Below are 21,970 nucleotides of genomic sequence, written 5' to 3'. Positions count from 1 at the left end.
AAAATCCCAAAAAACAAAACCCAAAAAAACAGGAAATAGGAATAATATAGTGCTATTTGTCGGTTGCCTATCAATGATACCCTAGGTATGTCTTTTTCCCTATTTGTCTGTAGCTTATATAACAAGAAGCATTGTATTCAGGCTAGGCATAAGTATAAATGCAGAATCGTGCAGCCTAGCTATGCTTTCTGTTTCCTTCTCAAAACCTTGTTTCTGAAAAACAGAACGAGGGGGAAAATTCTTAAATGGTTTATTATTTATGACACTTAACAAAAGCAGTGCCACTAAATGTATATGTTTTTCGTGCTGAAATAGTGTCTGTCTAGGAGAGGAAGGACTGGCTGCCCCGGGGCCAGCAGAGGGAGCATAGAGCATTGCTTTTTGTGGGCTCCAAACCTGCGAGGGGAGCTTTGTCCCTTGTTGTTCCGATTTTTTCCCCCAAATTAAATATTTTTGAAACTTAATGATCGCACACTCCGTGCTAAAAGCACCTTTTTATGCATCACAAACACAGCTGCGAGGAAACACGGGAGTCAGGTTGCTGTAGGATAATTAACTTCTAGCATCTGGAACAGCATGGTACAAACAGATAGGGAATTTCACCAAGATGAGACCTAAAACATCCCGAGGCACGGTGGCTGTATTGTGTAACAAAAAGGTATCTCCAAATCATCCCGATTTAGGGGCAGGACACGTGCTCAGGCACAGCAGCACAGAGGGGAGATGCTGCTGTGCCCAGGGCATGTTTGCGCACAGCCGCGTGTCCAACACACCTGTGCCCCGCCAGGAAGGGGTGTGACTTGGGCGTTGTGGGAATCAATTAGCTAATGAGCCTTATCTCCCTGCCCTTGCTCAGGTAAAGCTTCCACGAAAACTTCCACGTGTCTGAAGCCGAGCAACAGCAGAGCTTCTGAGGGTGAAACACCTGACGTGTGCGCTGCTCGCAGGCCAACAACAGCAGGGCCTACTCACCCCCTGACTCCAGACAGAGGGAAAATGTGTGTTAAGCCCTTCTATGCATTACAAGATCCATACAAAGGACTCCAGAAAACTTAGTCAATTAAGGCCTTTTCTTTTCCTCATGATTCTCATTATTGGATTCTCACAAAATTGGATCCCACTTTGCCATGCCTTCAAAGGGACTCTTGTTAAAGCAAACAGCAGCACTCAGCATCTTGCTGGTTTTATTCCCAAGTAAAAATCTCATTGCAAAATGTAGCAGACAGACACATCCCTTGGCTCCCTGACTCTCCCTAAAAGAGTCTGGAACCATAGAGCTTCCAGAATCATATTTTCATATGTTGAAGCCTAAGGTTGTAGAGGATCTTCTCATGCACAGTTACAATTGCATATGCATAGCTGGCTTTTGTACATACAAATAGAGCCTGTACACCAGTGCATGGCTCAAAGGAATCTAGACAGCTATACAAAAACACATGGGTCTCAGTTTTTGTTTTATGAGGTGAATTAAATGAAGGGGGAAGAAGAAGGTGATGGGAAAAAGATGAAATTCAGACCTCATCAAAGTCAAGGGTAGTTTTCCTATAGACTTCAAAAGAGTCAAAACTTCATCTGTTGCATTTATGTCCTACTGAACCCAGAGATATGCTCAGAAACAGGTTTCAACCTCAATTCATTTGGCAGCCCAACTTCTTCCTGGTTGAATGGTGGAAGCACTGACAAGAATCTCACAAGAAAATTTTACTGTGATCTAAATCAGTAAATTTTTTCTGGTTGTCTGGGCAATTACCTCCTTTTAAGAGCCAGTGGGAGCTTTACACTTACAACTCACATAGCCCAAACTAGAGTGTTCATGGAATTCTCCATTGGGCTAGCATGCAAACTAGCCCCATGTTTCCCAGAAACCATGAATTTGCTATGCAATTCATTCCCAAGCTGCTCCTGTAGTTACTCCTAGGAGTAGGTTACAAGCTGGACAAATTCAGTTTGCAGGCTGTATTTGGCCTATACTAAAAGGGTGTTTTTCTTCCAAGCTCACACTGTTTACACCAATCTGACTAAGGACCATTAACTGTCTTTCAACAATGGCTTACATCTTTCTTGTGGGAAGAGAAGTGGGGGGGGGGAAATGTGGGAAAAATTCCCTTCCTGTTGTCAAATTTAACCTTGGTCCCTGTAATTCCAACATTGCTGACACTGCCAGACTTATGAACTGAGTACAATCCTGGCCACACTAAACTTGATGGCAAAACTCCCTTTGACTTTATTAGAGTCTAGATTTCACAACAAGTGTTGAGGGAGTGTGACTGCAAGACTGAGGCAAAGGCAAAGTAAAAGCAAGAACATTTTCTTCACTGCAATCCAGAGAAAATGCATGGTTCTCCAGGGCAATAAGGCAAGCAATAAAAATATAAATAAATATATAAATAAATTAAATGGGTCCCCTCTTCTGACAGTTGCTAGTTCTTGGCATTTTTTTCTCTCATCTTGTCATCTACAGACACCTGTCCAGCTGCACTTTCTTCACACTTGACTGCCCAGTTAAGCTCCTCTGTCAGGCTTGCTGTCACTCCTCTTTCAGCACATGATGTCAGCTTTCCTGCCATCTTGATGTCACTTTTTCTTATGGCAGGATTCACAGCCTTAGCTGACAGACCTGTTTGTACATTGGAAGAAAAATATTTGTCACACTTGCTTCCCATCCCCCATTAAAAAAGAGCTTTTCCTAAGTAAGAAAAGCCTGTCAGGAAAGTACTGACACTGAGTTTGTCTGCCAGCAGTGTTCCAAAACACTGGATTTTTTTCTTCTGCCTTCCCAAAGAGATGAGAAGAATTGAGAAATGAAGGATTCAGCTCTGCTAGGCAATAAGCGTACATATGCTATAATGGCTTTTCAAGTGCTCTTCCACATGTAGGTCAGTGAACAACAGAGGTTTTGGTCCTAGTTATTGTTTGGTTGTGGGATTCTTTTTATCCACTGATCTAATGGTGGCTAAGCAATCATTTTGTACTTCTGGGCAAAAGCAATAGCAAACTTATTAACTGGGCATTTTTATACTGCTCCCCAGCACAAGAGACACACCTCAAAGCCCCCAAGGTGGCAGGTTCTAAAATGTCATTCATTGTAACAGCAAGATATTGCTATATTCACTGTGTGAGCAGACTTTAGATGAGTTGGTATAATGCGATATATGAGAATGTGTAAGTCTTGGTCACAGTTAAGAAAAGCAAGAAAAAGTTTTTTTCAGCAAAAACTTTCCATCGTGGGTTCTCTTTGCAGGACATGGATAACCTCTGACTTCCATATGGTGCTGGATTCTCAGAGGATGAAAGTGAGCAATGGTAAATCACCCCAGATGAGTATCTCCTCCTCAACATAATAAGCAGTTTATGTATCCGGCTGCAAAAGTGTTCTAGGAAGTTGCCAAACAGGAAGGAGATCCTTGCCTGGAGTAATTTGCAAGCTAAAGGCTGGATCCTACCAAAGCATCTGGTCTGAGGTTTTGAACAGCTTTTACTCCCATAAGATTTCAAAAGATAGTTAGGAGGGCTATGTCTTACAGCATGCTGTAAGGTTTGGCTAAAATTGCCTGTAAACTAGTCTCAGGCACTTAGCAAGTCTATGTTACCTCAGCCTTTAAACTACAGCAGAGATGCGCTGTGGATAGATGAACTGAAATTACACCCACAAGGAGATGAAATTATATTAACACACAAACATATCATAGTGCAAGTGAAAGACAGACACTAACAATACTCAAAATTAAAAATATGCAAATCCTCCTTCCCATGGCCTGACCTACCAGTGCAATGGTGTTAAATTGATAGGTTAATGTCATGGAGTGAACTCTACAGAGCACGCACTTAAACCTGCTGCCACACACCTCCTTTCTCATGACCATTTTTTTCAATTAAATACCCTCTGACCACTCTCAAGCCAACAGTGATATTCTTTATATCTTTTTAATAGGTGTCATGATAAAGAAATAAGAACATATATCCTCCGTTTTGTGAGTAAGGAGAATTTAATGCTGCTGCACATTAGTTAGTTCTTCCTTTTTTGCCTCGATTTTCACAAACCCCAAACCTTCACAAAAGTTTGATTTTCTACTTACTTCATCCTCCAGCTTTTCTGTCAGTTGTTTTTTTTTAAGAGTTGCATTTCTGGCTAGAATACAACATTTTAGTCATAATGCACGGACATTGCAGAACATTGCAAAGAATATTTGACCCCTGCTTTTTATTTCCTAAGTGTAGCATCAGTTCCAAGCACTGAATATATTGGCAGAATTGGGCATTGCTAAATGGCAACACTGAGTCTAACAGATCTGGATTGTAGTTAGTTAGCATGCACTAACTACCTCATGTGATGGCAGGAAATGACAGCTCCAAGGCTGAAATCAGATCCAGGCAGGTGGGCTCCTAAAGGGGGTTGGTGCAAACACAAATGTTGGCCCGTGTGGATCCAGCTGCAGCAACAGAGCCTTAGGTTGCAGAGGCCTTAGGAGAAAAACCTGCAGTTGTGTTTAAAATTTAATGCATCCAACACATTATTATGCACACACATCATATATGAAGCATTACATATGGTAATGTATCAATACTGCCTGTATCAGACAGTTAAGGGCACTAAGTACAGAGGTACAGACTTGCCTACAATGAGACACATCATTAACTCTCAGGTTTGGGGTTTTCATTTCCCAAATACAATCGACGGGCTAAGTCCACGGCATCTTTTTGAACTCCAGGACACAGAGTTCCTGTGAAAGAGAAGAATCAGAGCGAACAGCTTTTCTTTGCAAACCACGCAGATTGCTTCCCTTGCTGTACGGAAGACAAGGGATGAGTTACTCCAGTCATTGGAGCAGATGCAGAAACCAGTGGAAACGTGGAGACAAAAAGTCAAAGCCCAAGGATTGGCTAATAGAGAAAGAAGTGTTGTAATTGCTAAATCACCCAAACCGCTTTGCCAAACTTTGACATGCTTGATTTCCTGTGCTTAAATAATTTTTAGGCTTAAAAAAAAAAAAAGGCGGGGGAACGGGGCGGGGGGGGGGGGGGGGAAGGGAGGGGAAGTGCAGAAAAATAACCAGCTGTTCCTTGTATAGTGCAGGAAACATGTATGATTTATTGCTTTAAGGTTATTTTTGAAGGGGCTGCCTGTGGCAGCCGGAGTGCCGGAGAAGTCACTGAGGCCTGTCCACTTGAAGGGCTCAAACTGTTTCCTGAGCAGCCCTTCTTCACTCGTCACCTCCGACAGCTCCCATTGACAACGTGTGACTGGGGCCCCGGAGTGTTTTAAAGCCGCGGGGGGCCGGCCCGGACAATGGGGCTGTCAATTACCTTTTCCCCCGTTGTGAAAGGGGCCGGCGAACAATGTGCGGGCGGCGGGGGGCTCTGCCGCCGCTCCGAGCCCGCCGCCCCCGCCGGGACAGGGTGCCGGAGGTACCGCCCGGCCCGCCCCGAGCTGCCGCCGCCGCCCCACAGCCCCATCCCCATCCCCATCTCCATCCCCATCTCCATCCCCATCCCCATCCCCATCTCCATTCCCCATCTCCACTCCCCATCCCCATCCAATCCCCATCCTTACTCCCCGCTCCCCATCCCCATCCCTACTTCCCATCCCCTCTCCCCATCCCCTCTCCCCACCCTATCCCCATCTCCGCTCCCCATCCCCGCTCCCATCCCCATCCCCGCTCCCCACCCTCACCCCCATCCCCGCTCCCCATCCCGCGCCCGCGGGGGAACGCCCAGGCTGCGCTACCTAGATTGTGCCTTTAAAAACTTCCTGTGTGCCTTGATGGCTTGCTGAGAGGACTGTCCATCATACAGGCGCTTTGTCTGGCAGTCACTGCCATTTGAATTTGACTGACTGAGGAAGCCCGAGTTATTTGTAAAGAACAACAAGGCTTTTCATTCATAATTTCAGTGGGGGGACAGGGTGCTAATGACTGAGCTTGAATAACCAGGGAATGCGGTATTCAAGGCAGGAAGAAGCCCAACTGGCTGCCAAATGAGAGGAAGGGAGGGGAGGGAAGGGGGATGTAGGTGAAAGTGCTTGTGTGAAAAGGCAAACAATGAAATCGGGATCACACGCATGTATACAAATACAAATCAGGTTCTCAAAAGGTGAGACAGGCAAAGACAGAAGCAGGAAGGAGAGCGGAGGAAATTCTCGTTTCTATTTCATTGACTTGCCTTCAGAACCAGCCTCTGCAATGCTAAATCCGAGAGGGTCTCAGCAAAAGGCTCTTCCCTCCTGCCTCCCTCTCACCACAGAGAAAACGCTTTCCCTCTCCTAGTCCTTTTTACTGCAAAAAAATCCTTGGGTTTGAAGTTGGGCTGAATGAAGATTTTGCCTTTGCAGCTTAAGCTCCAGCTTCGACCAAACCTGAAAGTACAACTATTAGCTAGGGCCCAGCATCTACCATCTGTACGTATAATTTTACGTATTGACCGTCTAATTTAGACATATACTTACATATATTCTCTAACTCTGCAAAGAATTTGTCCTCACAGAAGTCAAACTTTACCTGATGCAAAAGTTATTGAACTAAATAAAGGTTTTTGTCTTTATTTCTATTGTCTACATTGGGATTTTGAATAAGGTGTTAACAGAAATTTCCTTAGCTGAAAGGGATTTTATGGAGCCATAATTTGTGTCCCTGTGGAGAAAACAAATCTACGAAGCTAAGAAAGAAAATGGAAATTGAACAGCACATACTTTCAAAAACACAACTGCTTTGACACAACGTAAACCGCCAGAACTGGATATAATTTATGCCAATTTGAATTGCCTTGTGAGTAAGCAACAATAAGAAAACTTAAAATATGTTAAACGGTTTAAACACTTAACCTCAAGAATGAAGGAAGTTTTCCAGTGGGCTTATTTTGCAAGCTTGTTCTGTCAGATGCAGTGGATTTATTGTCTATGTTTGTAACGCAATTTCCAATGCTTCCTTTAGCTTTCATTAATTAGAACACCATCCTAGGAGCTGCACTGGACAGCTGGATTCCCTCCCTGGCCTGGAGCACATTAGACTTTCACTCAGGCTCCAGAAGGAGTCAGGGGCTTATTTAGGAGGAACAGCTCCAAGATTCAGCTTCTCTGTTAATTTCTGCCTTTGTATCTATGGGACTTTTGTAAGTTTTAGACTTGCTTAAAATACAGGAAAAGATGATTACAAAACCACAAATGAGATAGCAGTAACTACACCAGATGCAGAGATGGAAGTTTAGAGAAACTCTTTAATCAAGGGGTGGGAGTGCATGCTCCTGCAGAGATAACCTTGTTTAGATAACCAAACATTTTGTCCTCTTCCCTCTCAAAGTAAGATAATTGTCTAACAGTTCATAATTTTTTAAAGTGTTCCGATTCCATCAGACTCAGATTCTGAAATTTTGTTAGGGCAGAAAGACTGGAGGTCATGAAGGAAATGAACACCTTGGGCCTTCATGGGAAGCAGCATGCACACAGCACAGAGACTGAACTGGCACCTAAGAGTCCTAGCCCTTGCTTTTGAGATAAGTTACTTCTTTCTTCCTTGTTTTTTCTCCCCTCCAAAATGGGCAGTGACATCTCCTGAAAACTAGTTTGAGATCTGTGGAGAAAACTGTGATAGAATATCCAGCAGTTTAATTATTGTCATTGATATTGCTATTATAATCAGGGGGGGAAAAGCACAGATCTGACAGCAGAATCAGGGTATATTACAATCTTAATTTTTTTTTTAATTGATGTAACCATATTTACAGTATTGTATTTTGATTGTGTTCTGATTTTCAGACAAGTGATAGAGAAACATCAGTTTTTATCTTCTTTTTTGAGCAAAATGCATTAATCTCCAGGAAATTATTCTGTCCTGCATACAACACCTCTGTTTTCAGGATGCACTTGTATGCTTGTATTCAGAAGAACATAAGTCTTTCACAATTGAGGAAAATAAAAATAATCTCAGTAAATAGGATAAACATTATACTTTTTTTAAACCTTTGCTCAATCTGCTACCTTTTGTTTCCAGCAAAATCTGTAAGTCTGACTTGTACATATGCCTTGACTGACATTTAAAGTTTATGTTACCAATTGCTCATCTCTAGGAGTTTCTCTAGGAATTTTTTGAACTCCAGCCTCCAATGCAGAAAAACATCTTATGTTCTGGGAGCAGAGTGGCAATCACAGCATGGAGGTCCATCCTGGCTACCTTGCACTTCTGAGAAGAGCAGGCTTCTTCCAACTTCACTGCTCACAGTACCCAAGATATTAATTTACCTTTCTGTTACTTATTGCAGTTTAGAGCTAGTTCAGGTATCTCTACATCAGTGGTTTTCTAACTGTGATCTGTGAATTCCTATCAACCACTTCTAAATGGGAGGTCTCGTAATTTACAATTTTCTAAAAAGCTCTATGCTTCCCCTACATTTTTTTTTCTCTTCTAAAGCACAGAAAAAGTCTACAGACTGAAGAAATTTGAAAACTACTGTTGCAAACCACAGCAGAGATGTGATAAGTCTCTTCATAAAACCTCCTTTCAAATTTCCCATAACTTCTAACATTGACTTCTTCCATTTATTCTGAGTCACTTTAATCCCAGGTCAACACATAAATGTCTGCATCCTGCTATAAAATATTTTGGGAATTCCCAAACCAGTGCTTATTAACATTTTAATAGACAATCAGTTGATTTTGCATAAAATTCTAGTGGAGTCAAGCCCAGTGTTATCAAGCCTCTAACTGAATGAATCTAGAAAATGCAGTGTTTCAAACACTAACAGACAAGGCTGGTCTGTGCTGTCATTCTTATGATTATTTCTACCAAAGAAATCAAAAATATTAGAAGAAATACCCTACCAAAAACAAATACACCATATAAACCATAAAAAGCCTGCTACAGTACCAGCTTAGCACATAAACTTCACTTAGTCCAAATACATGCCAAATTGTCCAATTTACGAAAATTTGGTCTCAAGGCATTTGAGAAGAGAAATTATAAAATGCATTGTATAAGCTAGAAAGGTTTATAAATTTTTAAAAAAATGCTGATTTTATCAAGGACACAAATATAACCAAATAACATTGAATGACACATCAAAGAGCACACTAGCTTTATTAGAACAATTTACATGCAAAAGCTCCACATTATATTACCAGTACTAAATGTATGTATCCTTCAGTATAACTTCAGAAGGTACAGGAAAGAGATTTGTTTATTCTTTAAGTTTACATAAGTATATTTGGTATTCAACAAATACTGGCAACTGTCCCTCTATATACTGGGGCAATCACCAGATGGGATAAAGTAACACAGGATCTGGCCTATATCATCTTTAAGAAAGGTGTCTATCATGAGCTAGATCTGAAAATAGCAGTTTAATCAGAGAAGATCTGGGCATCACTAAAAGCAGGAGACTAAATCTCCGAGCAGCTGAGGGACTTGTGCATTCCCAACCAGAGTGGCAGGTATCACATATAACAGTGCTGATCCTTGTCCCACAGACTGTGTTCCTAGAACTCAGTGTTCATTTTCCCCCTTTTCTCAGGGAAGAGAATTCCAGGATTTCCTTCAGGTAAACTACAACAAAAATTGCAAAAGCAAAACTAACAGTACAGAGTCAAGGACCTAATTTTCTTTATAAGTACATCCACCTGTTTACAGTGCAGTGTGTTTGACTTCTCTGTTTCTCTCTACAATTTAAATGGCCTTATTTGCCCTGAGAATCTCAATGAAATACCAGTAGACAAAAAAAAAAGCTTTACACCTTTAAAAAGCTCTGTAATTCCTTTATGTACTTTAGCTTATTCACAGTCACAAACACGGAAGATAATCAATTAAAGGTTTAAGTTTTGATGGAACTTCTGGGCATTAGAAGCAATGTGCAGCCAAACTTAGTCCTTTTAGGATATATCATTGCATTAACTCATGAGATAAGGCATGAAATGTTCTCAAAGTCAGCAAAGTACTGCACTTTCATTCCCTTACAGGAAGTATTCCTTCTGAATGAGCTGCCCTCTCTTTTCAAAGTAAAGGGAGAAACCACTTGTTTTCCAGTCCTGGTCTGAAAATTGAATCAAGCAAAAATTTGTGGGACAATTTCAGGATGAAGCAGAAAAGTTTCAGCTATTTCATATGGGTGTCTGTCATGTCATACACTTTTCAAATGTATATTCCCCATTTTTCACCTGAAGCCACTGGAATTGCTACTCTTCAAATATATCATGAACACACAACACCTATACACATATAAATACATGTGTATGTTGGTGTGTACACAAATATATATATACACAACAGTTACATTTCTCTGCTGAGAATAAACTCAAGAAACTCGTCTCAAAAATAAGGCCTACTTGGCTTAAAAGCAAAAAAAAAAAAAAAAAAAAAACCAAGGGAAATCCCCCCCCCCAAGAAAAACCAAACCAAAAAACAAAAAAACACAACAAAAGCATGCAGTGGTTAGAGCAAACCACTAGGGGAAACATAATCACATGCATTAAGCCATTCTCCACTGCAAGAAATGTGAGTGATACATGAAATCCTCCAAAAGCTTGTTCCAAGGTACCATCAGATTAAAACTCTGAGAAATCAGCATTGAAGCTCCAACATGAACACACACAAGCTCACATACAAAAAAGACCACACTTAAGTATTTGCAGATTTATGCACTACAGATTGTTTACCTTTGTGCCCGTGAGCACACAAATCTTTGCACACAAATCTTCTCTTTCAAACTCATCAGTACCAGGATGCTGTATTCTTGGGGGTTTTTCTGGCTTTATTTTTACCTCTTTTTTTTTCTTTTTTTTTTTTTTTTTTTGAGCTATAACACATTGAAGCTTCACCATTTTGCACGCATGACTGCCTGTGCAAGTAAAAATAGCTTCACTGTTTTTAGATCTGTCTTTGAGACTACTCACTGTATCAAGTGTATACACCTGTAGTTGAGAACTGATGTGGGAATTGATGATTGCACTACTGACCAAAGGATTTTAAAATGGTGTTATGAACTTTCCAGCTTAAAACACTATTTATGTACTCATTATAAACGATGATAAATAATTTAACAGACCTTTCCCATGTGTATAGGTCTGCACAAAAAGTTCTTAACCTATTTTTGACTTTGCTATGTGGGAGGAAGTGAATTTTGTCTTTCTGCAGTGAGGGGAATATTGTGTTTACTGTTTCCCGGATATTTTAACCCATATTTGTCTCCCACAGCGGAACACCGTGGATCGTCTTGCTGACACAGAGCGCGCAGCCTTCACACAAGGCGCATCTCCGAGGATGCTCATGTCGCTGCCCGGCGCATCCTCACGGAGACGCCAGGCCGCTGGGTGTCCCGTCCCGCGGGGAGGCTCAGGGCAGGCCCGCGGCTCCTGCGGCGCTGCCCGGCGCCGGGGCTGCTGCGCCCCGGAGCCGCCCTGACCCGCTGCCCCCCGCGCCGGCGCCGCGCTCCCTCTGCCGGGGACAGCAGCCGCGCCCCGCCGCTCCCCAGCCCCGGGGGTAACCCGGCCACACCGGGCTGCGCCTCCAGCCCCGGGGATAACCCAGCCACACCGGGCTGCGGCTCCGGCCCCGGGGCAGCCCCCGCCCCGCGGGAGAGCGCTCCGTCTGCGGGCCGGGGATCGAACAGGGTGGGGGGGGGACGGACGGCCGGGATGCAGCAGTTCTGTGCGGGCTAAGGAGCGATGGAAGCCGCTTGAAAGGAAAGAAGCGAGCCCCGTTTAACTCCGGCTGACCTTATTGTCACCCGAGTACGGAAAATAGTTTACAGGTTCAGAATATTACTGTGGAAGAACGGATACTTGAGCATAAAACCACGAAAACCCGAAGGCCTTCCATGTGAGACACAGCACTCACAGGTTTTTATGGGGAATGATCACCCCCTCCACAGAGCAGTGACCAGCAGGTGTAGGAGAGGAAGTGCCTGCGAAATCGCCTCGAGTAGTAGAGGGCTGGCTGGGGCTTTGCACGGCGGGCTGTCCCTGTGAATAGCGCAGCGATTCCTGCCTTACACACGGTGTGTATTTTAAGCAGTGCCACACGTGACACGGCAACACTGGTGCTCGGTGCGCGCCTGCCCGGGGACAGGGCTGCGCGTACAGATACGTGCCGGCGCAAGATGCCCGCGTCCAACCAGCCGCAGTGGCCCCGCCAGTGCTTCCAGCCCGTACCAAGGGGACCGAGCTGCGGCCGTGTCAGGAAACGCCCAGAAGACAAACAGTCACGTTCGCGAGCTGCTCGCAGACCGCGTCCCCCGCACGAATGGCAACTGACTAAAATAAAGTTGGGGGGGGGTGGGGAGTTTGCAGGGCTTTTTAAACTTATTAGAAAAACCTCCACACATCCAGCCCCCCCCCCCCCCCCGAACAGGCGGGGGGACCCCGCTGGTGCCAGGGACGCGGTGCACCCCGCGGGCAGGCGCCCGAGGCGCGGGGAGCTGCCGCCCGCTCCGCGCCCCGCGGGCCCCGCTCCGCGCTCCCGCCCGGGCACGGGGGCGCCCTCCGCGCCGCCTAATCGCATTAATCCGCGGGACAATGCCCCAAGTAATCACCCTTCCTGCTCCCTGCGCGGCCGGCGACCGGCGGCTGGAAAGGGCGAAGCGGGGGAGGGGAGGGGCAGAAAGTGTAAACTTTTATTCCACTCGGTTAAGAAAAACGGGTGGGAGGCAACGGGGAGCACCCGGACGCGGGTCTCCCGAGCGGCCGCCGCGGCGGGGAGAGCGCGCCTTCCTCCCCGCGAGAAGCGAGTTCCCCTCGGCTTCCCTGCAAACCTATCGCCGCCTGCCTCTGAGTAAATACAGGAGCACAAAAGCAACCCCGAGCGGCGTGAGACCGCGCACGGAGCAGCCTCCCGTGAGCACAGGCTGCGGCCAGGCCCCGGAGCGCGGCTGCCGCTCGCCCCGCGCAGCGCCGCGGACGGGCCGGGGCCGGGGCCGGAGCCGGGGCAGCCGGGCTGGCTCGGCGGCGGCAGCGCTGCCCTTTTGAATGCCTCCCGCAGCTCTGAGTGCTGGCAGGGCGCTGGGAGCGCCAGTGAATGTAGCCCCGCAGAGCCAATGAGCTGGGACCGGATGCGATATATCCTCTGGGACAACAACTGCTCTGTTCCTCCTCAGATCCACATGACGCCATTTACTGCTGCTTTTGCAGAGAGATCACCCTACCTCCTCCGGAAAGAAAAAGAGAGAGAGGGAGAGAGCGAGCGAGCAGAAAAACGCCGAGCCCCTACAGCTCAGATCTCAAATCTTCCTCCTCCTCCTCCTCCACCTCCTCCAAACACACAACAACCACCACCACAAATCCGCTGCGCTCCCAAAACACCCCCCCGATTGCAAACCACAGAACTGCCTGCAACACACACGCTCGCAGAGGGAGCGAGAAAGCTAAGAGGGAGAGAGGGGAGAGGAGCCTGCAGCAAGCAGTTTCTCAGCAGAACGGCTACATTGCACAAGCTGCTTTTTTGGAGGAGCTCAGTGGAAGAAAGCTCTGGGATTTTATTTTAGATCCACTTTGTTTTGTTTTCTTTGGCTTTTCCCTTTCCTCTTGATCAATTTGCAACAGCAGCAAAAAAAAAAAGTGACTTGGTGTTGGCGATCCGGCCTCCTGTTCATTGAGGAAAAAAAAGGAAAGTGTGTGTGTGTAAGACTAAGTGATTTTTAGTAGCAAAGAAAACCCACCCCGATCCGGAGAGGTGTTTTGATTATTATTATAGTGTATACACGCACACACGAATTTATAATCGATCTGGGGAGAGGCACCTAAGTTTGCTGTGGACTTTTTTTTTTTTTAACGTGGTGATCATTCTTACTCTAATTTGCAAGTTGGACTAAAGCAGAGTTTGGAAAAGAATTTTTTTTTGCTTTAGGGCTGGATTTATTTGCAAACCGCAGGAAGAAGAAAATACAAGTGAGAGAGGGGTTTGGTGCAGCGCCGCGATCACGGTGAGAGCCTTTTCCCTCTTTGCAAAACAAGCTTTTCAGTAACCTCCACCCCCCCCCCCCCCCCCCGTCCTTTGGTTGCTCCAAGAAAACTCGTGGAAATGTTTGAGGCCGATCCCTTTTCCATTCGTACAGGTTCTCCCTCTCCCCCCCTTCCCTTCTCCTTCCTTTCTCAGAGAGGAGCTGGAGGTGGGATTTCGGAGCGCTTTCTCTCCGGGGAGGGCTGGGGGAGCTCCGCGGACTGCGCCGCGTTCGTGCCGCGCCGCGGAGCCCGGGGCTGCGCAAGGCTGCGCGGGGGGCGGAGGGCTGCGGGGGCTGCCGGCGGGCCGGGGTGCGCTCCACGGAGCCGCCACAGCTCCGCCGTGTTCTCCGTGCTGCTGCTGCTGCTGCTGGTGCGGGGGGCCGGGCGCGGGAGGTCCTGCGCGCTCCTGCCCCGCCGGGCACGCGTGGGTTTCCGACGAGCCCCGGGGGAGGCGAAGGGAGGGCGCGGCGGGGCTGGCGAGCGCCGGGGCCGGGGGTGCCCCGCTCCTGGGGGAGAAGGGAAGGAGCAGCCCTCCTTGCAGTGCGGGATTTACGCCTGTCTCTAGTGGCGTCAGGAGATCCGTGCGATTCGGAAGTGAGTGCACGTCTGGTGCAAATATATACGTGTGTGTGCGTGCGTGTGTGTAAGCTTAGATACTTCTCCTGTGATGAAATTTATTCGATCTGTAAGACGAGGAAAGTCCTTCCCTAGGTTCTTCTATGCAGAGGGTATGTGTGGAGGGGAAGGAAAAGCCATAATTTTTACTTTTTTTTTTTTTTTTTTGGCGGGTTTACTTCGTGACAGCCCCCTTCCCCCATTAAAAAAGAGGGGAAAAAAGAAAAATAAAAAAAGCTGCTGGTGTTTTCAGCAAGCTGTTTGTGTGTCACTTTGCCCCACCCCGATGGTAAAGTCCCTTTTGCCCTAATCCATAGTCTGATCACACACTCGGCCCTTAATGGGGGTTTCAAAGCACTTTGAAAGAAGAGGAGGTGGTTGGTGTGTGTGCGGTGGGAATGGGGGTGGGGGTGCCTTGCACAGGCTCCGGCCACAAAACAGAAATTCACGGGCAGAGAGAGGACTTCTCTCCCTTAGGCTTCGCCCTTCCCCGGCCAGCTGTACACGGGATTTTTCCACAGCAGGCAAGAAGCCCCTCGAGTTTTAAACCTCCCCAAATGTGCCGAACGCGAAACCCGTCCCCCTCGCTCACCCTTTTGCCAAGCCCAGTTTGAAAGAAAAGAAAAGTTAGCAATCCTGGCACTTGAGCTCGGTGAGAGTGGACTTTGGCTCTTAGAAGTGGGGAATCGTGTTATCACACACATGCACACACAAAAAGGCAAATCTGCTTCTCTGGCTCTTGGCGGATGCAAAGGAGAGAAGGACTAGGTCAGAGGAGGGAGAGGTGTGCCCTCCCGTCAGGATTTCCAGGCAAATGTCGGCTTGCAAATAAATGTGCTGGTTCTTTGCATCCTGTCCTGTTAGCGGATCTGTGACGGGGAGAAAACCCGGGGAGCACCCGGCTCGGCCCGATGCCCCGCTGGAAATGCCTGCCGGGTCCCTCCGGGCTGGGGCGGAGCGGGGCGGGCTGAAGGTCAGGCAATTTGCAGAATATGCGTAAAATAAGAGGAGCTTTTCCAGCGGCTGGCTTTGTGAAGTTGAATGGGTGTTTAGGGCAAGGCGAGAGGGGGTAATGTGCCTTTTGCCCAGCTGTCCCGGAGGTGTTGTCTGAACCGTCTGCAGGGCGCCTGGCACTTCCCGGGAGGGGAAGCTCCTTTAGCATCTCCTGGGGGAGGGCGGGGGGGAAGAGTTAAAAGGAAACGTGGGTTTGACTTTCTGATAAGGCGGCTGCGGCTGCCCCCTCCCACCTCCCGGCCCGGAGGATGTCTCCTGGTTATCTCCAGCTTGTCTGCACTCTGCGGCGGGCCAGGGGCTGTCGCCTCCCACCTGCTGCGCGCCCCCCGCCCGAGGCGGAGCTGGAGGCGGGGAGGGAAGCGGGGGCCGGAGGCTGCTTCTCCAGCTCCCACCTTGGCGTCTGAGGGGGGCTCCGACACCGATCCCGGGGTCGTCTGAAGCGCCTTCAGGTCAGGGTCAGCTTTGCTTTTGCAGTGGGTTGTCATTTCTGGAGAGGCAGGGGCTGAGCCGGCGTACCCTCCAGGCTGCCCGGGGCCGGGGGAAGCCTGGACGCGGAGGAGACATAGGGCTGCCAATTTCTCTCTAGAGTCGGGAAAGCATTTTATTTTCTATTATTTCCTATCTCCAGATAGTTTCAGAGGAGGTGAACATCTACTTAGGCTGTTGGTTGAAACTTTTGGCGTGGCAGAGGTTTTAATTTGAAAGAAAAAAAAAAGTGTAAGCAATACTTCAAGCCAAGTTTAAGTTTGCAAGACTTTTGGGGGGGGATATGGACGGGGAGGGGGGAGAGGGAGCACCGTAACATACATCCTGTGTCCAAAACCAGGATTTAGCAATATTTAAAATAAGTGATCACTCTTAAGAGTTAGAGATTTTTCTATATGTATTTAATTTTTTTTTTACGAAAAAAAAACCACTTGAAGGAGGGGAGCCAGGAGTTAAAAGGTTAAATGTTTTGCATTGGTGTTAGAATAAAGACTGTGTCTTGAGATACTCTTTGTTAAACTGTTTGGCTATATTTTACTATTCTGCAGTACAGTATTATTGTTGGTAACTGATGTGTACAGAGTAACACTATGGTGCTCTTTCTAGGTATAATTGAAGACATTGTGTGGTCCTTGTAAGAAGTCTGGTTCCTGCTTGGGTTTTAATTGTAGAATATTGTTCTGGATTTTTGTATAGGTAATTGGATTTTGGAGCCACTTTAAGATATGATAAAGGCAAAACAAATATTAACTAATTTACAGGGCAGTATTTGAAACTTGCGCATATTTGAGTGTGGAAGTTATTTACAGGTTCTCATCTTCTGTGTCTTTTACTGGCTTTTCATTTAAATTCTATAGTCTGCATTTCTACTTTGTAGTTAACAATCCTTTCAAGTAATATTCACAATCAAGTAGATGTCTTGGATGCTGGCATTATTTGATTCTGTTATGCATGCCTCTATCCCACAAGCCACTCTTGATAATATTTACAATTTGAAATGTAGTCTATGGAATTTTTTACACATAAAAAGAAAACAACAACCAAACAACTGTGGTAACATTGCTTTTGTAGTTTTGAGCCTTAAAATAACAATCACAGTGGTGTGCACCAGTATGACACACACTAAAATACTGGAGAGAGATATTTTTACTTGTGCTGTTGAAGTTTTTGGTAGCACTAACTCATTTAATGTCTAACCTCAAACATTTTATTGCTATTTAGTGTTTTTCTTGGGACCATTGGTATTAAACTAAAATTTCCTATTTACATCATGTAAAGTTTAATGTGTAAAGAGACTAGCCTACCAAAATATTATCCAGTTTGAAACAAAATTGGAGAATTATATGTCTGTCATCAGCAGGTCACATTACACTTGCTAAATACTTGCAGGATAGTTTTTTTTTTTTTTTTTTTTTTTTTTTTAGTATAAGGTTTTCAGTAGCCTGATGTGAAAAGAAGTGTCACTTCAAGTGGCTGAAATGTAATCACTTTAAAGGCCATGGTCTAACCAGAAGATGGCCTGAGAAGCCTCAGTCAGCAGGAGTAATACCTAGACTTCCCAGAGCCACAAGTTAAGTTGCATGGTCCTAGGAAAGACTCCTAGGGATTCTTAAAGGTCCTTAAGCTCTCCACAGCAGTAGGCAGAACAGGCCAAGGGAATTTGGTCACTCAGCTGACCGGTGCCAGTGCTTGTCCCAGACGTGACTGCTTTATTTAATGGCTGATGCATTACTTGATTGTCTGCGGTGCTGTGGGGTCCTGCAGGCTTGAAAAACTGCTGGAGAGAGCATGAGATGTGTTTCAATAGTGAATCCTCTCTTTTTTGCTCCAGGATTTCAGATGTGTTCTAAGCCTGGCGGGGTGAGCAAGCTTCTGGGCACTGATGGAGACTCAGCACGGCAGTGGGTCGCAGCCCTTACTACAGGCTCGGCGTGACAGTGGGCGGCCGCACGGGGAGCCCGACCTGCGGGATGTCCTGATGCAGCAGGTCCACGTCTTGTCCTTGGACCAGATCAGAGCCATCCGAAACACTAATGAATACACAGAGGGACCTACGGTGGCTCCACGGCCGGGGGTCAAGTCTTCTCCTCGGGTAACAGCCCAACCCAAAAATGAAAGGCCCCACGGCTTGCCTGAGCATCGCCATGTTAGCCGGATCCAGCACACGCAAACGCACGCATCTCCTCGAGCGCCTCTGTCCCGGTCCATCAGCACAGTCAGCACGGGCTCACGGAGCAGTACGAGGACCAGTACGAGCAGTAATTCCTCAGAGCAGAGACTTCTGGGATCATCTTCGGGGCCAGTTGCTGATGGGATAGTCCGGATGCAGCCCAAGTCTGAGCTCAAGCCAAGTGAGCTGAAGCCACTGAGCAAAGAAGACTTGGGAGCGCACAGCTACAGGTGTGAGGACTGTGGAAAGTGTAAGTGTAAGGAGTGCACTTATCCAAGGACCCTGCCCTCATGCTGGATCTGTGACAAGCAGTGTCTTTGCTCAGCCCAGAACGTGGTTGATTACGGGACTTGTGTTTGCTGTGTGAAGGGCCTCTTCTATCACTGCTCTAATGATGACGAGGACAACTGTGCTGACAACCCCTGCTCCTGCAGTCAGTCACATTGCTGCACTAGGTGGTCCGCCATGGGTGTAGTGTCCCTCTTTCTGCCTTGCTTGTGGTGTTACCTACCAGCCAAGGGTTGCCTCAAGTTGTGCCAGGGCTGTTATGACCGGGTAAATCGGCCTGGGTGCCGCTGCAAACACTCCAACACCGTTTGCTGCAAAGTTCCCAGCATACCCCCCAGGAACTTTGAAAAGCCAACATAGCATCGCTAGCCAGAAATACTAAAGTAACAAGGATTATTATTTTAACGTACATATGCAACCAACTAAGCAGCTATGGTCTTGGCACTGTAGTAGAAGGGTTGGGGATGTACTTTGCTGTTTGCAGTGAAATGCTTTTCTGTGTGTGTGCCATCTTAACTGATACGCTTGTTAGAATCCAGCTAGTGGCATACAGGGGAAAAAAGGGATGCAGTACATTGTGACCCACATATTGCATAAGCTAAAGCAACACAGACACTCCTAGGCAACTCTATTGTTTGTGAATAGTACTTGCAAAATTTGTAAATTAGCAAATGACTCCTTTTTTTTTCATTGTTTTCTGCCAGAGATAATGTGCTATATTTTTGTATATACAATAATATTTTCAACTGTGAAAAGTAAGTGCTGTCATAAGACATGGCACAGTCACAAAATATTATACTAATATGTTGTACATTCGGAAGAATGTGAATCAATCAGTATGTTTTTAGATTGTATTTTGTCTTACGGAAACCTTCTATTACAAGACTTTGATTTCCCTTTGGACTTCATGTATATTGTACAGTTACAGTAAAATTCAGCCTTTATTTTCTAATTTTTTCAACATATTGTTTAGTGTAAAGAATATTTATTTGAAGTTTTATTATTTTATAAAAAGAAATATTTATTTTAAGAGGCATCTTACAAATGTCACCCCTTTTTATGAGGACGTCATAGTTGCTGCAAATAAGGGGTGAATGATGCATATGTTCACTATAAAATAGAAAATATATTAACGTTTGAAATTAAACTGGGCTACTTGTCATTTTTTCCCATTTATTGTTCTGAGGTGGAAGAATTGATACTTAAAATTGCAAACTTCACAGTGCTGTAGTCACAGTGAGCCTAATGTGAAACCAAAATGAGATTTTTAAGTGTATTCTTTTCTTCTTGTTGACTTCTTTACCTGAAAACAGTGCAGGATTTTTGCTCCCTTCCTTTCCACAAATGTCCCATATACTGTTCCTACAAGAGAAAAGGAAAATGAACATAGGAAGATGCATTAATTCATTCCAGACTAGGACTAATAGGCACTGAAAGCTTGACCTATTCTATAAGTGATGAGCTTTTGTGCTTCAAATAGGAAATAAGTAATCATTCACGAGAAATGTTAGGCTTGCATGGCTTTACTCAGTGAGAGAGAGGAGGAAAAAAATGTAATTAATACTGTCAATGCGAAAAGCTTGCAGGATTATTTGTTAAAGTTAGAAGAGTATGCCACAGGGAATGATAGATCTGAATGCAGTCCAGCCTTATGTCAAACATTTGCCTCACTTGTAAGAAGAAAGTTGCTTGATTTGTCATTTGTGGCAGTTACCTTCCACTGAGGTCAAAATCCTTTCCCTGCCAAGTTTCCCACCGGAAGCCTAGAGAATGATTTACCTTTCTTTATTAACAAACTATCATTTCCTGTTCTGAGCATGTCTCTCCAAGTTTAGAGGTCTTAATGTTCAATTTTATTTATACATTTCTTAAGCTGGCATTTAAGAATAGTTGTAAGTATTTTTAAGCTGATGCTTAAAAAAAGTCTCCCAGCCTTTTCTGAAGCCCCTCCAAGAAAAACAAGTTATTACTAATAAATTAAGAACTCACTAAAAGTTGAAAACCAGAGCATTGAGTAAATGTTCTGTCTTTTTGCCCCTTAATTTTCATCTCGGGTCTGGTGTTTGGATGATTTTACATAGGTCTGTAGGACTCAGAAATCTTACACTGTGTGTTTGTGCATACTGGTTATCAATCATCAAGTGAAATTAAAAAGTGCTTGTTCTCTTACTCTTTTTTTTTTTCCTTACCTCTCTGGTGAAAAATGTAAGCTGGTTTACTTTCTGCACCAGCTGGCTGGATACTCTGGTATACAAAGACAAACAGTATATATTTAGCTTTCTGAGTGGAATTTGCCAGAAAGAGGGTAGCTTATGTTACATGAGTAGTTTGTCCATATTTAAAGCACATCAGTATACTGTAACTGAGTAGTGGACTGTATATGTGAGATTGTGCTTGGCTGCTGATAAACAGAGATTTTTATTATTTAATTATGGGGGTTTTTAGCAATTTTGTTCTTGAAGGGGTTAATAACCATCATGTGTTTCCATTCACTGAATGTAGTTCTTGAATTAGGTTAGGTGCTTATGCTTAAACTGTCCTGGGCTAGTCTTGCTGATTAAAACAAACATTAGGAGAATCTTTAGGCTCTATCTTGGAAGCCCCAAGTCCCACTGATTTCAGTAAATACATCAGTGGACTGATGAGCTTGACAAAACTGAAGGCAAGCCCAGTCTTTTCAGTGATTTATGTTTCAGTTGAAGATAACTCCACAGAAAGCTGAAAGTAAAACTGGGAAACTGGGATGGCTGAGCAGCGCAGCAAAGTGGGTGCAACTCAAAAGTCCTACCAGCTAAAGTCCAATACTAAAATTGTGGATGTGTTTTCTTTTTGCAGTATAGTAAGTTCTCTGTCTGCCTAGTTAGGTTCTCAGGGAAAAGGAAAACCATCTTCTTGTTGGCAGTGAAATTAGAACTGGTTTGAACACTGAGCAATGGTTGTGACCTTCCACTTGGTTCTTAATGAGGATAAAATAGTGGGTCCCATCCACCCCAGGTAAGCCCATTACCAGAAATTGGGCAGGATGTATGACTCTTGGGAGCTGGGATGTAGGGAAGTGTGGCCTGTTGGGCTAACTATGGCACTGGGGTCCAGGCTTCAGTTAGTATGGATTGATGTTTGTGCCCACTGGACTCTTAAAAGCTTGTGTATATTAGTTAACATCCTAATATTGCACTTAATTAGATAAGGTTTAGTATTCTAAATAAAACCAAAATCTTGCCTCAAGCAGATTAGATTGTTTTAATAAGAATTAAGAGGGCTTTTCAAGTGGATTGAGGTAATGTTATTAGGGCATGCCTACTTTATCCTTTGAGATAGGAAAGTGGAGGTCCAAGTAAGGAAAATTTTCCATGCACAGGTTTTAGAATAACCATGAAAGTCATGCTTGATATACATCATATAGGACTTTAATTTTAGACTGCTAGGAAGTCGTGAGAGAGAGCAAAACCCTTATTATTGCTCCATTTGTTGTGTTGCTGCTT

At 45.2% G+C, this 21,970-nt stretch overlaps 1 protein-coding gene and 1 long non-coding RNA gene across 5 annotated transcripts; one reads left to right on the top strand and one right to left on the bottom strand.

The window, feature by feature from the left end:
• Positions 1-140: 140 nt before the first annotated feature.
• LOC141728347 (uncharacterized) lies at positions 141-5,896 on the bottom strand. The gene is made up of 3 exons (XR_012579269.1): positions 5,726-5,896; positions 4,323-4,721; positions 141-2,617 (listed from the first exon to the last, which is right to left on the bottom strand). It is a non-coding gene; the product is annotated as an uncharacterized LOC141728347 (long non-coding RNA).
• Positions 5,897-13,112: 7,216 nt separating this feature from the next.
• Positions 13,113-19,635, top strand: SPRY2 (sprouty RTK signaling antagonist 2). Of its 4 annotated transcripts, none has more exons than XM_074535586.1 (2): positions 13,113-13,896; positions 17,862-19,635. In XM_074535586.1, exon 2 carries the CDS (start codon positions 17,913-17,915, stop codon positions 18,846-18,848), a length of 936 nt encoding a protein of 311 aa, XP_074391687.1. In that variant the 5' UTR covers positions 13,113-13,896; positions 17,862-17,912; the 3' UTR covers positions 18,849-19,635. The 4 variants fall into 4 exon arrangements, with proteins under 4 accessions (XP_074391687.1, XP_074391690.1, XP_074391689.1 ...); XM_074535589.1 differs by lacking the exon at positions 13,113-13,896 and adding an exon at positions 14,059-14,082; XM_074535588.1 differs by lacking the exon at positions 13,113-13,896 and adding an exon at positions 14,374-14,509.
• Positions 19,636-21,970: the final 2,335 nt, after the last annotated feature.

The sequence above is a fragment of the Zonotrichia albicollis genome, chromosome 2 (genome assembly GCF_047830755.1).
Source record: "Zonotrichia albicollis isolate bZonAlb1 chromosome 2, bZonAlb1.hap1, whole genome shotgun sequence".
Taxonomy (NCBI): domain Eukaryota; kingdom Metazoa; phylum Chordata; class Aves; order Passeriformes; family Passerellidae; genus Zonotrichia; species Zonotrichia albicollis.
Note: the sequence above shows the minus strand (reverse complement) of the source record. Positions and strands in the feature narration are given on the sequence as shown.